Raw genomic sequence first — 15,122 nt, 5'->3', positions numbered from 1 at the left:
AACTAAAGATTGCCCAAGAGGGGTACAAAAAGCATGGATACACCCTACAATCCACTTGGCAAGGGTCGACACCCCTTGATACATTTCCTTAATACAGCCAAGGGAGAGGTCAAGCTAAAAAAAATCACACATCTCTTAAATTTAAATAAACAGCCTGTTATAAAATCTTGGCCTGCTTTGCTGTTATCTATAATCCATATAAAACATATTTAAGTTATGGTTGTCGAAACTTAGACAAAGTTCCACTTTCTGAAAGTGGAACACTAGTTAACCATTTTCCTTTAAATTTTATATTATTTACATACGACAAAATTGTATAAAAGTAAACTTATATGAAGGCCCAATTAACTTTATGCTACAGGCGCATGTAGGGCAAAAAGCTATCCAATTTCAGGTTTCATCCTACCCACGGAGGGAGGGGAATATGGGCTGTTTATTACACTAGTCCCCAAAGATTTATAATAACATTTTCTAATTCGTTGGCTCAACAACTTTAGGGACTTTTATTTTTTATTGATTGGTTCAATAAGATCAGTATCCAAACGTTTCAACCACTAATTGTATTCTACAAAAGGGATAATTTTGTATATCATCATGGGGATGGTAAGAGGGGGGGGGGGGCAGGTAACCATAGGATAAGGGATTATACATAAATTTGCTATTACAATGCAGAATTCACTAACAATATGTGTGTAAGTGTTTGCATTAATAAAGGGATAGGGCAATGGCCGATAAATTGATGTAAATCCCCAATAATAATACACAAAATAACCCCTTCTGTAGATTTAAATAGTAATTGAAACTTTTAAACACTCAACTTAATGAATGAATCAATTATAATTCACTATATTCCCAAACGTTTTTAAACCCAGTAATAAGAAAACGTTATTATAAAACTTTGGGGACTAGTGTAATAAACAGGCCATTGTCACCTCTCTCTCAGAAAAAAACAGTGTTTCTATAAGTTACATCTACCAAACTATTTTAATTCCTTTCCTAAAACTGAAAACAGTTACATTCTGTTACTTTTATAGAAGCATTATTAATTATTCCCTCTCCCTGTATTATCCAAGATTTGTCTAATTGGTGGTGAGAGACAAAGCATACAATAATTAAACACAACTAGTTGTATGTGTAATACACAGACTCTACTTTATTGTACAAAATTGTACGACACAAGATCTATACTAGCTTTATGGTGATTTCCCTAAAATGCCCTTAGAGTACGAACACGCCCCCTCCCTCCCCCCCCCCAAAAAAAAATAATTTTTAAAATAAATGAGGTGAAGTTTTACCTAACGCAAACCTCTGCGGGACTTATACTTGATGTACCCACTAGTACCTAGTACCTACTATGATCTGACAAGCAAAACCAATCTAAAGTAATAAACAAATAAAAACAACCACCCTCCCTTATTTCAATTAATTTAAAAATAATAAGTGTGTTTTCTGTACTCGACTAGGCATTTTGAGGGAAACCACCAACGTTGTGAAAATTTTAAATGTTTATACACTTGTTACCTTATTTAGTTAGACTGACTTTATGTAAGCCACATGGTATTTGTTGATTTTTGAGCATAATACATGGAAACACTTTGTAATCTGATAGACATTATAGTAAATGTTAGTAAAGTATATTTGTCACAATTGTGAGACCGTGCAGGGGGTGGGTAGGAACCAGATTTATTATTCTTATCTTACTTGGATAAAGGAACTGAGGGATATGCAAGTAAACAACATGTCAACTATTATTATTAAGGTTAGGATAGGTTGTGGTGTTCAAATACTAAATATGCAAAAACAATTTATATTATTTTGGTGGGTGGGGATTATTTGATTATCACCAAAATTAGAAATAGATGATAATAATTTTAGTATAATTTCCCTTTCTGATCTTTCAATGAAATTTAAAAACTTATGAACAAAAATAAATTCAGTAGATCCAAAAATAAGATTATTAAACTAAAAAGATGTATTGCACATAAAAAAGATTTATGCTTACAATTTTCTTGAGTTTTAATAGCCAATATTCTTACCTGAAATAGAAAAAAATGTATTCATTTACTGTTTTTAAATCCAATATCAATACCTCTAAATCCCTGTTATCTTTGGTTCCTAGATATAGCTTTACCCGCCAATAAATCAAGAGGCTTTTGTCTCTTCCGGTTCTGATAATTTTATAACAAGGTTTCATTTCAGTTTAATGTATTTCCAAGGTATATGCCTAAATATATTTATGTATTTTTTACTGCTTTTTATAATACTCATTTTATCCAATAACATATAATAATACTAGCGGCTTCGCCCCTAGCCTCTTGGGGCAAAGCCCCAAGAGGTGATAAAAAAAAATTCTGGCAGAAATCGTAAAGGACCATGGAAATCTCCTTCAAAAAAAAAAAAAAAGAAAATGGGGGGGGATTTTTTTTTTTTTTTTGGGGGTTGGGGGTGTCCCACCCCCCAAGAAAATAGCTTAAAACCACCACAGGACCAATAGGTAGATACCCTGAAGAGTAGAATCCGATCGGTTCAGTGGTTACTGAGATATTAAGGGACGGACAGACAGACGGACAGACGGACAGACAGACATCGTTCTACTTTGTATTATAGATAAAGTAGATGGATTTTTGGTTTGACAGCTAAAATCTCAAAGACGTAGCTAGTAAAAGTGGCGGCAAAGATTATGACGTAAAAAAATAACCAATGAGAGGCCAGTATGAAGATTTACATTAGTCCTTTGATGATTTTAGTAATTTATTATTAAAGTCTTATTTATGGTTTTAGGCTATTTTCTGCACGATTCCTGCTTCCTTTAAACAAAGAGTCCCTATAAGGAAAGAACGCAACAGCTAGTAATTTAAGAAGTCAAGAGGTTTTTATTTCTTCCTGTATATTAATTCTATCATAGAATCAATATTAGAGTAACGAGTTTAATAATGAACTGTAAAAAAAAACATATATGTTACAAAATGTTTTGTGTTTGACTTCCTATATCACAAAATCTCAAACATTTTTATTTTTCAATAAATATTACATGTTTTTATTGAAAATAACAATTAAATTTCCCACCCTAATCAAAATATGTCTTATTCCTTTGATTAACTTTATCATAAAAATAACATTACATTTATTTAAATAATGATTTAAAATTAAGCATTTTTTTCACGATAAAAGATATAATATAATTAAATCATGAGAGAAGTTGATGTTGCTAGAAAATGAAAATAAAATACCCTAAGAGATCTCTAAATATAATGATAAAAAGCTGAGCATAATAGAAAAAGTTGTCGGTTAAAACAACAAAACTTTACTAATTTAAAAAAAAAAAAATTTTTGATACATATTAGTTACTAGTTTGATAACTAAACTTTCAATTTTTTTTTCCAAAGTCAACTTTTTCAGAAGTTTTCAATCTATCATATCCTAGAATTATGATTAATATTAAAGTTCCTATTCACAATATTGGGTTGTAAGTATAAAGCTTTCATATAGCTTAACATTTCAGTAAATTGTGAATGTGACATTACATCTAAAGAAACAGAGCCTAGCAAAATATAAATCAATAAGTGAGACATTATTCAACAATTTTAAAGGCAACACCAATTATAATAAAAACAATTTATCAATTAAATTCTTACATTTCTGTAAAACCTTTTGTGTGTTGATTTAGTTTAAGAATAAGAGCCAAACTTGGAATACTTATTTAGGGCAAGCTTCCAAATACACTTTGAATATTCAAGTTTTTGTCAAGTGTATGATTCCAAGAATATCCATCTTACATATAACAATACAAAATGTGTTTGGGTTTTGTACATTTTGATCTAAAATGACATAATTGCAATAGAATCAGTAAATAGATATGTATACAATGAAAAACCATAGCCGTCTGTTGTTCCTTAAGGCCTTACTAACTGCTGAACCGACATGAGTGTGCTTTTTAGGAAATATTCATTCTGGCTTTGTAGTAGTTTAAGGCTATCATGCGGGAAGTATCTCATTACACCTAATATCTTAAAAAACAGTACTAACAGAAGCAGTAATATATTCATTTAGTGGCTTCACTTGGGAAACAATCGGTCAAGCCGTTTACAGAATCTTTATGGACATAAACATATATACATCTGTTTATGTGTGCTAAGATTAACGGCTGACCGATTGTACCTCAAGTGAAGCCAGTAGTATTGATGAAAATTGATCTTCCAAGTGGAATTTCTGATGCAACTGTACAAACTAAATACAAACATTTTGTTTGCCGTCTCATTTTGTGCTACAATTTTATTATAAAGGCAATGTTTTTTAAAGAAAATTAAAAATAATAATCAATTTTCTATAGTAAACAATTAGTTTTCATATTTTAAACGATTTTATATTAAGTCTTAACAATCTATTCTATGATATTTTTACAAGAATAATAAAATGTGAACATGAATTTTACTTTTTCATGCAATTTATGTGTTCAATAAAAGTTAACAAGGATAAACAATGATAACAAGACATATAGATATAGATATATAAGAGTAGCTTTAAAATCAAATATTATATTACATAACTTGAAAGACGGGCCTGTAAATTATGATCTAAGCCACTACTAACAGATAGTTCTTTAATTGAATAACCTTTTTCAGGATTACCTAACTTTGCATGGTATTTTGTGGCATATTGAAAATGAGTTGTATGCAAAGTTGTTTCAAGCTAAGACATTTCTCCTTTATTAACTAGAATGCCATAAATCGCAAAATTGCAGCAGGAGGTCTTCCATACATCAAACGGATATGCGAGGGATTCAAACATAATAGATTAATAGTTGAAGAACCTGTCTTCTATTGCCACTATCATATACCGATAGAATGAAATGCATGGAAACTTCGCTTCACAATTCTTGTGCACTTACATGAATTAAATGTGCATAGTCCTATAATTTAACCTGTCTAACTCAAGTTTTAAACTTTTACAAAAAGCTGTTACAACTTTAGATAATCCTTATTATAAAGTAATAGGATGATTGTCAGTTTGTCTGTCTGGCTGTTTGTACTGAAGAATCTCGCTCACCACTGAACCGCTATGGTTCTCCTTTACAGGGTTGCTTCTCATATGTCCTGAAAATAAGATTAAAAATGGTAGGAGAGGTGGTGTTTGCATCCAGGGACGTAATCGCTAGTTTTATTTATACAATAAAAGGCGTTAGGATATGATATCATTAGGTTTATAAATATTTTAGGTAAAATTGAACATATAATATAGTACACAGTAGCGCAGGATTAAAGAATATAGAAAAAGTATTATATTGAGAGTAATTGAGAGAGAATTGTACATATAGAGTATCTACACTATAAAATGTCAACTTTTGATTACAGTAACATATCAAATTTAAATATAATTTTAATTCATAATTTTAACAATAGTTTGACGTCTAATCTTCTGTGTAATAAATTATTCCTTGTGTCATAATAATACGAAATAGAATTGGACTAATTCCTCATTGCATTAATTATATTATCTTAACAAATAAGGCCCATGCTAGTATGACTAATGCAAGTTTAATTACGAAGTTAATCTATTAAAAGATTATAATTTTTGATGGAAAGTTGAAAGAAGGAAGATTCATTTATTTTCCTACTAGCCTACAGCTATATTGCTATACTTACTATGTCTGTCTGTTGTGCATTATTTTTGCTTTCATTTGCTTTGCCTTTTATTTTTTTAATTCAAGAGCTTCTGTAGTTATGGATGTTGTCACCCTTATTTATCTGTTAAAAGTTTTATTCCTCACCTTCTTCGCTATTCTGTCTATAGTGCTTTGAAATTAATAAAATTACTGTAGGAGAAATGTTTATTTTTCCTTCTGCTATTTAATATAGAAGATTGATTTTTTTGAGTCCAATGCACTCTTGTCCGCCTAACAGTCGATCAATCAGTACTGCATAAACACAACTTTATTTTCTGATATCAAAGACTGCTAACATTTTGTGTGAAGATTTGTATGACCACTGTTCTGATCATTGTTCGTCATTCTGTCGGTTATGCCCCTTTTCCTTCTTTCTGCTTTTGTGTTTTTACGTTTACAATTAGGAACGTTGCTACATGTGGATATTATCATCCTTGTTGATGATTTTTAAACTCAGGGATCTTAGGAGATAATGTACTATATTTATTTTACATCCCCCATGATGATAAACAAAGGTAAGCCTTCTGTTGATTAAAAAGTTTGGACGAAACACAGATCAAGTTTTTAAGTCAAAGTGAAAAGAAATTCTGGAATTGAAATTATCCTTCTTACTCTATAATTCACATGGTCTATTAGTCTTTTGGATCAAGACATCATATTTTAATAGCTAAAATATTTGTTTTCTCAGCTGCTATAAAAAGTAGATGGTTTAAATTTTTAATCAAGATTATATTGACACATTTGCAAAATTCATTTTCATTTAGTAGCGAAGATTATCTATAATTCAAAATTTCTTTCCGTTCGTCTGTTGGCTATGATTAGAGGAAAATGTGATTTTCTCATTTGCTATTCAGTGGCTGAAAAGTTTGTAAATATTCCCTACATAGCTTGCCAGTATGGGCCTCAGTTATTGTTTAGTTCATTCATCCAGTAAGAGGGAAGGAAATGGGGTAAAAGGGTTGTATAATGTTGTTAATGATCTATTTCTTGTTAAAAGCAAAACTTTAAATAAATATTTAAATACCAAGGAATTAAATGATCGATCGATATAACCCCCCCTCTCTCTCTCTCTTTCTCTCCTTCTTTCTCTCTCCCTCTCCCTGTTCTCTCTCTCCCCCTCTCTCCCTCGCTATCTCTCTTTCTCTCGCTTCTCTCTCTCTCTCTCCCTCTCTTCATACTCAACAAAATATTAAGTTAGAATAGTTAACGTCTTAGAATATCTGTTAACTGATCTATTCAGTAATATGTTTAATATTTAAACCCAATGTATAAATACACGATTTAACGTTTTGCTTCATTTTCATATATTTTTTACAGATTAAAATCCAAACATTTTTCATTTCAAATTTTTGTCCTGAAAGGGTTAAAATGATTAGTTTAATATCTGACCGCATTACGGGGAGTGTCGCACAAATCAATTTATTGTAAAACTAAGTTTTCTTTGCGTTTTCTTTACGTTTACTATATTATAAACTTAATTTTTCTGTTTTATAAATACAAATCAAATACTTCAATGTTATTTTGTGGTATGCGGCAACTCTGGACCATGCAGAAACCAAGACATTATAGTGATGCTACGCACCCAGCTAAATCCTGTTATTCTACAATTGTAAAGCCACCTGAAAATATGTCAGATAACGGTATTGATTTCATCTCTCAGTTGTCCTGCAAATGGAGGGAGGGGTGTTACCCCTCCCTCTCCCATCTTAAGCACCGGAACCTTCCCCTTCAACCACCAAGTTATCAGCACCACCTCACCCCTGAGGATAAAGGATCTAAGCCTTCCCTCACCTGATAGAATCACCCCCACACAGACTGTTGTTGTCACAGTAATCATCAAACATTCCCTTTTTAGTACCCAGACCTACCACTCAACCCCTCTATGCTTATCTACCTATTGTGCTGTTCCATGGGCTATCCTGCCTTCCCCGGACAGGGATAGCCATCTACCTAACCATTGCAATTATCTATGTTTTACTTGTATGATTTATCTTAACTATCTTTATTCCTAATCCATATGTATTTATATTATGTTGTACAACTCTAGTAACTCTTAGACCTTCAATAAAGAAACAACTGAATAGACTATGTTTATTATTTAGTGATTGCTAGAGAAGCGTAGCTTCTCTATAGTAAGGTGTCCACGTCTGTTCACACTGCCGTAGTCTTTATTCGAACTCTGGTGTTTGTCATTTACCCTAGGTGGATACCACAACTTTTGGTGACAGCTGTGTGAGATTACGGCAAACCACAAGTCTAGAGCAGACGCGCAGCTGAGGCTAAGGTACTCCCAGCAGTGAAACTGGCAAAACTGACACAAGCAACCTGAATTACCCACCCTGGATAGCAAGGTCTAACTCTGTATCCGGCAGTTGTGGAAGCAAAACTGGCAAAACTGACACAAGCAACCTGAATTACCCACCCTGGATAGCAAGGTCCAACTCTGCATCCGGCAGTTTTGGAAGTGAAACAGCGAAACTTGACGGAGAACCGCGAGAAGCGCCGACATCTAACGGAGAATTGAGCGCTCAAAGGGCTGAAACAGGCCTGCGGACTGGCTGAAACAGGCCAAATAAGTGCAAACGGCTGAAAATAGGCCAACATTTACTGCAAGAGATAGCAGGATCCGAACCAGCAGCGCTAGCAGGACGGGACATTCCCTGCCGCCATCAGCCGGATTCGGATACACGGCGCTGCAGGACGGGACATTCCCTGCCGCCGATAGACTGAAACAAGCCAAGGATTCGAACCAGCGGCGCTAGCAGGACGGGACATTCCCTGCCGCCATCAGCCGGATTCGGATATACGGCGCTAGCAGGACGGGACATTCCCTGCCGCCGATAGGCTGAAACACGCCACATAGCTGCGAGCTGCGAGCCAACATACGAGTGTAGTGCACCAAAGCAGAGAAAACTACGTCAACTCCAAGTATCCTGAGAGGCTACAGCGCAGCCACCCATCTAGAAAAGCAGATATTATATCACATTGTAGGGATTACCACCCTAGTGTGATGGTTAAACAATAGATTTATGAGCAAGGATTGGCAAACAATCTGTTGTGTATTGTGATAAAACTAAAAATAGAACAGGCTTGAATTTGTTGTGTATTGTGATAACAACTAAAAATAGAACAGGCTTGGTAAGCCAATCTGTTATGTATTGTGATAAGGCCAAAAATAGAATCTAGATGTAATATAACAATGCCTTGATAAACAATCTAACCACCCAAGCCTCTTGCACAACAAATACACCCTTTATTCCAGAGGAAAGGGAGGGGCCCACTCTCCATTGAAGAGAATACAATCAAGGTGATATAACAATAAGCCTAGGATTAAGGAGAGAGGGCAACATTACCTCATCACACAGTTACCTCAAACCCACAGCACTCCCCCTTCCCCACAGGGGGAACGGACGGCTTTACCCCGTCCCCTCACGCGCTTCCCCCCTCCTACCCACACTTGACTAAGTCCGCCCACGGTGTGGAGCTAGCGATCGGGAGGACAGAGTGCCATTTACGGATCGCGCAACCGAGTGCGGGACATATCATAAAAATTCAACGGACAAAGCGGACCAATGGGAGAGCGAGTTGAGGGATAAGTGCGCGTTTTACCCGTGTGCGCGGATTTGACGGTGCGTAAGCGCGCTGCAAGGAAAGGAGATTTCACGCACACACACACACACACACACAGGAGAGGGGCCACTCTATAGCATACAACAGAGATATTTTTTTAGAAGAAAAACTTGCAAGCTCCTCCCTCCCTCTCTACAGTGTGATAAGGAAAACTAAATCAGTTCCTCAGACCAGCTCAGACCCTCAACATCTTCCTAGCCCTGCCAACCCTACTTCAAAGCTGAGTGGTTAGTGAAAAAAAATATCTGTATATATAAATACCCAAGTGATAAATAGTGTTGTTTTTTTGGTATCATGGGTGCAAGTAAGTGAATACTAACCTCACCATACAACACTGGAAACTGGTATGGTAACTGAACGAAAGTACGCCCACCCTGTGGACATAGCCTGACTTGATGCCCCACACTGGGCAGTGGTGGTGTGTACCTGGACCATAGACCCTCATAGTTGTGAACTATATACAGAGGAAGCGTGATTTTTTGGAGCAAGGAGGAAAGCTAGCTAGCTCTGGGGATATTCCTATACACGTATATATATATATGGGAGTGTAGCCATATATATATAGATAGCCTACCTATCCATATATCTACTAGCGGATACGCTCCTAGAGACATCTATGGATACCTAACATATTCCCTTTTATCTCTAAGCTAAGATCCGCTGGTTATCACAGAAATCAAGAGCTATACTGGAAAGGAGAACAACTCAGGCTCAACAGTTAAACAAGACGCTGGCACCAACAGACCAACGCCCTGCTACTTATCATGGGGACGCGCCAGCCACAGAAACTCTTGAGCCAGGAGGACCGAGCCTACGGCTACGTGGACTACCACCCTAATTACACAGCTATAGTATTTATAATAGGGGTGAGCCGGCTCGAACCTCCTTGCGGCGCGGCTACTCTACTCTGCTCCTATATCTACAAGATAAGAAATTGTCAGCCCCTAGCCCGACGTGCGGCAATAGAAGACATTCCTGATTGGGCATTAACTGTGTGCCTAGGCCTGCTGCTGTCACTGTGGTGGACAGAAGTCTTCATTTGGACCATAACCACCAACATCTGTACCCCACCACTCTCTGCTTCTTGATACAAGATGCTGCTTCTGTTATTACTTTGGCCTACTGTTTTGAGTACAGTGAACATCAAACACATGCCAGGTCACAGACCCCTGGTCCCTGAGATGCCCTTGTCTGGAAGGGTGACTGAATGTCCGCTGCACAGCTCCTGTACAGTTGGTGCTCAACGCACGAGAAATGGCGATACTGGACTGGGGATGGTTGAACCTGTATGTGTCCTCCTGGGGGTGTTGAACGATGCAACTGAGCCTAATGAGAAGGTGACAAGCTTCAGAGACTTAGTGGCCAGCCCCAAGATGGACACTACCACCAGAACTGAGACTCCAAAGGGGCCCAGCCCTAGGGCCAGTACCACCTGTTTCTGGGGTGGAAAGGTCCTCCCTGGCGCTGGCCTCACCAAGCTGGAGGATGGGGAGCTGTCCCAGGGGAATAGGATCTTCACCCAGATGCCCGACGCGTACCTGGGGGTGGGGGAGCCGCCACCCAAGCCTCCCTGGGAGCCCCCAGGCATGGAACGACTGGGGACCGGCCTAAGGATGGGGAATGGTGACCTGCTGCAGTGGAAGGCTTTACCCAGCATGGAGGGAGCAGGGTTGACCAGCAGCAGTGAGGCTGTTCCCCCACACTCCAAGACCAGATGCCTCTACTCTGTTGAACCACTGCACATGTCCCAGCCAAGTCCCCCCATGCTGCTGAAGATGGAGGCCCACCAGGATGCAGAGCTCCAACTAGGGAAGTCAATAAGAAGGCCACCCCCTGCCAAAACCAGAACCACCGCAGGGGCTCCCCACCAGCAGCTGACGGAGCCTGGCAGGGACGCAATACCAGCTGGCAACTCTGGCCCAACTCAGGTGGCTACCAACAGCCTGCTGGCAGTCCAGAACACAGTTCAGGCTACCATCAGTATGGCATCTTCTGGGCCTTGCTGGTTCAACTGTGGGTACCTGTCCACAGGTACCCCCCAGAGATCATAGCCCCCCTTCCGACGGGCACCATCAACGGCCTTTGCTACCAACTACCTGGCGTACCCAGAGGCAGGATCCCTCATGTGGAGAAGCACCTGCAGAAGCTAAGGCCGAGGCTGGCCTCGCCACCCAGGAGAGGAGATCCGCTGTTGGATGGAAGGGACCTGTGTGTATGGGGAGGAGGCTGAATGTAACCAAGGAGCCACCACCAGCAGCCCAGCACTGCCGGACCCCTAGTAGGGGAGACCCTGTTTGTCAGCTGGTGCCCCAACTGGAGGAGGAGAGACCTGGCAGGTTGATACACCCTGGGGAAGCCGGACTGATGGGACCCAGCTGGACGAAGGAGCACTGCCGCTTCAACGGCCACACAGCCGCCAAGTGTAGAACCGGTTGGGACCAGGCAATGAAGAAACACCAGGCAGCCCAACAACCTGCCTACAACCAGTCGGACACCCAGGTCCACCTGGAGGGAGATGCCCAGCCGTCACCCCAACCAGCTGCCGCCGCTGGGGCCGCGGCTACCCAGGAGTCTGTGTCTCAGATTGGGACCATAGTGGCTAGGATCAACGTGCTGGGAGGAGCGGCTGAACCCAACCGGGTTGGCCTGGACCTCAGCCTCAACCACATGGGACCGGTGTTCGTGCAGCCAACCAACATTGCGGAGCCAGAAGTCCTGCGGCCTCTGCCGGTCGGCCTCAACCCGTGGTACCCGTCAGACCGCGTCCCCCGAAGGAGGAGGTAACCCCTGTCACCCCCAGCAAGAGCCGAGGGGCGCTACCCAGCGCCACCGGGACAGTGTACGGGGAGGCCCTGGCGGCCGCCGAGCGGGAGAGGCAAGAGGCGCTAGCCAGCGAGTCTGAGTCGATGTATGGGACGCCAACCGGCGTCGCCACCTGGAAGGAACGAGAGGTGCTTCCCTGCACCACCAAGCTGATGTCTGGGGCGACAACCGTCGCCGCCACCTGTGAAGACTGGGGGGTGCTATCCAGCGCCCCACGCTGGTGCCTGGGGCAACAACCGTTGCCGACACCGAGAGACCTGGACCCCTGTGAAGACTGGGGGGTGCTATCCAGCGCCCCCACGCTGGTGCCTGGGGCGACAACCGTCGCCGCCACCGAGATACCTGGACCCCGGAACGAGCCCGCAGCCCCAGAGGAAGGGGTGACACCCGTCACCCCCAGTCAGCCAGAGCCCCCAGCCAGCAGGGAGAGTCCAGCTGTCCCTCACCCTCAACTGCATCCAGCTGTCTACCTCCCTCAACCAAGCCAGGGTAATTGTATTGCACTGGTGTACCAGGAAGTTTGGGCTGGGTCAAACTTGCCTGCGCCCCCTGCATCTGCCCCAGGAACCAGGATATCCGCCATTACCAGCCAAACTGAAGAAGCTTTGACCGCTGCCTGGGGAGTAACTCAACTAGATGCGCCAAGTGCCGAGCCTAACCATAGAAGTAGAGGATCCCCAACAATTATGTCTACCCAAGATGGAGACGATGTGCCTGGACACCTTCAGGCTAGGGGAGGAAATCCGGAGCCTTGTGCCTCCAGTCCACCAGCAGCAGTGGCCGCGGATGGGCCTGTCTCCCCGCCAACTAGAGCGGAGCCACCCTTGCAGATCCAAGACAGCCTCCGGCATAAGGGATGGACTGTTACCTTCCCCTACCCTGCAGGTCTGACTGCCATGCACCACCCTGCCAATGTCCAGGATGAGCCTGAGGGAGGCAACGCTCCTACAGTATGGCAACCACCACCTGCCCGCGTTGACAGAGACCCTGGAAGCCGAATGAACCTGACCAGCCCCGAGGGCGAAGAAGCTGCGCCTGCTTCCAGTAGCCAGCCTGCCAGCAGCAAGGTGACCAACACGATGGAGACCACCAGCCTCATGTGCTGTGCCACCCCTGGAGGTTGCCAGGGTGGCCTCAGAGGTACACATCCAACGGCCAGAACATCCACCAGGACCAGCTACTCCAGCAGATATAGCAGATTCCGTTCGACCTGGGGAGGGCTGGAGTCTACCACCGTTCAGCAGCTGGTATCCTGGCGGACTCATTCCACAAGGACAACAAACTGAAGGCCGCAACCACTGTCGGAAGTCTGGCGGTGCAGACAACCCCTCCCAGCCTTCCGAGGGGAGAGTTGTGGTATGCGGCAACTCTGGACCATGCAGAAACCAAGACATTATAGTGATGCTACGCACCCAGCTAAATCCTGTTATTCTACAATTGTAAAGCCACCTGAAAATATGTCAGATAACGGTATTGATTTCATCTCTCAGTTGTCCTGCAAATGGAGGGAGGGGTGTTACCCCTCCCTCTCCCATCTTAAGCACCGGAACCTTCCCCTTCAACCACCAAGTTATCAGCACCACCTCAACCCTGAGGATAAAGGATCTAAGCCTTCCCTCACCTGATAGAATCACCCCCACACAGAATGTTGTTGTCACAGTAATCATCAAACCTTCCCTTTTTAGTACCCAGACCTACCACTCAACCCCTCTATGCTTATCTACCTATTGTGCTGTTCCATGGGCTATCCTGCCTTCCCCGGACAGGGATAGCCATCTACCTAACCATTGCAATTATCTATGTTTTACTTGTATGATTTATCTTAACTATCTTTATTCCTAATCCATATGTATTTATATTATGTTGTACAACTCTAGTAACTCTTAGACCTTCAATAAAGAAACAACTGAATAGACTATGTTTATTATTTAGTGATTGCTAGAGAAGCGTAGCTTCTCTATAGTAAGGTGTCCACGTCTGTTCACACTGCCGTAGTCTTTATTCGAACTCTGGTGTTTGTCATTTACCCTAGGCGGATACCACAATTTAAATAGCAACATTAATATAAAAAATGCATTTATGAAGCAAAAAGTAGAATAATGGGTATTATCGTTCTGGGCAATGAGATTTTAATAGTGATCATTGAAGCACTATGAGTTTTGAACGTTTTATTCTTGGGTGATTCGAGCTTGTTTATAGACGTTTACTTCCTATATAGATCTGTCATGGATCTTGATGCAATACTGCAGGCCGTTTTGTACATGTTAAAAATTGGAAGATTTCATTAAATAAAAGTTGTCGCAAATATAGGTATTAAATGATATAGAAAAAGTGTACATTATGTAATTAAAAAAGGTCATGTTAGAGACACTGATTTGTAGAGAAGTTTTGCCACCAAAAATACCAACTTTCAAAACTACTATAACATATGTTAGGTAAAAATATTTGAATGTCTTAAAATTTTTAAAATACAATTTTAAAGAAGCCACATCTCTAGTAAGGGTGGAAATTGGTTGGTTCAGAACAAAAATTTAAATCCCTAGAGAAATATATATTCAAAAGAGTGTCAATGAGCTTCGCAGTTATAAATATTAAATGAAGAGGGATTATAATATTTTGTCATAATACAGCACAATTTTGCTTTTCATGCTGTAAAAAAAAATTGTGAAAATTTGATATTTGAATTTGGAACTCTTGTAGAATTTTCAATAAGGTCTTTACTGTCAAAGGTTGCATAAAAGTTTCTTTTCCTATAATATTTGTTCAAGGTTGAAAATACCTCTTTTCATTTTTTTAATGTTATAGGTAAACTCACACTTTGTTAGACGTTCTATAAAAAATCATTGCCTCTTTCAGTTTCTTATGTCGACTTTACTATATTACAAAAGGTAGTCATTATTGATTTATTATAAACTAGCGGCTACGCCCCTAGAGGCCTCTAGTGGCACTTTAAATGTTTTTGTTTGTTAAATTTAATTTTTTATGTACGATACCACCTTATTTGACG

General features: G+C 40.7%; 2 protein-coding genes across 5 annotated transcripts in view; one reads left to right on the top strand and one right to left on the bottom strand.

Annotated features, from left to right (window-relative positions):
* The window catches only part of LOC145306665 (band 7 protein AGAP004871-like), a 324,172-nt gene that overhangs the window by 141,218 nt on the left and 167,832 nt on the right, over positions 1-15,122 (bottom strand). The window lies entirely within an intron of this gene.
* LOC145312316 (uncharacterized) lies at positions 595-13,760 on the top strand. The gene is made up of 3 exons (XM_080151560.1): positions 595-603; positions 11,324-12,004; positions 12,142-13,760. The coding sequence occupies exons 1-3, from the start codon at positions 595-597 to the stop codon at positions 13,399-13,401; spliced, it is 1,950 nt and encodes a 649-aa protein (XP_080007686.1). The 3' UTR covers positions 13,402-13,760.

The sequence above is a fragment of the Acartia tonsa genome, chromosome 2, assembly GCF_053477335.1.
Source record: "Acartia tonsa isolate MP-2025a chromosome 2, ASM5347733v1, whole genome shotgun sequence".
NCBI classification, from domain to species: domain Eukaryota; kingdom Metazoa; phylum Arthropoda; class Copepoda; order Calanoida; family Acartiidae; genus Acartia; species Acartia tonsa.
Note: the sequence above shows the minus strand (reverse complement) of the source record. Positions and strands in the feature narration are given on the sequence as shown.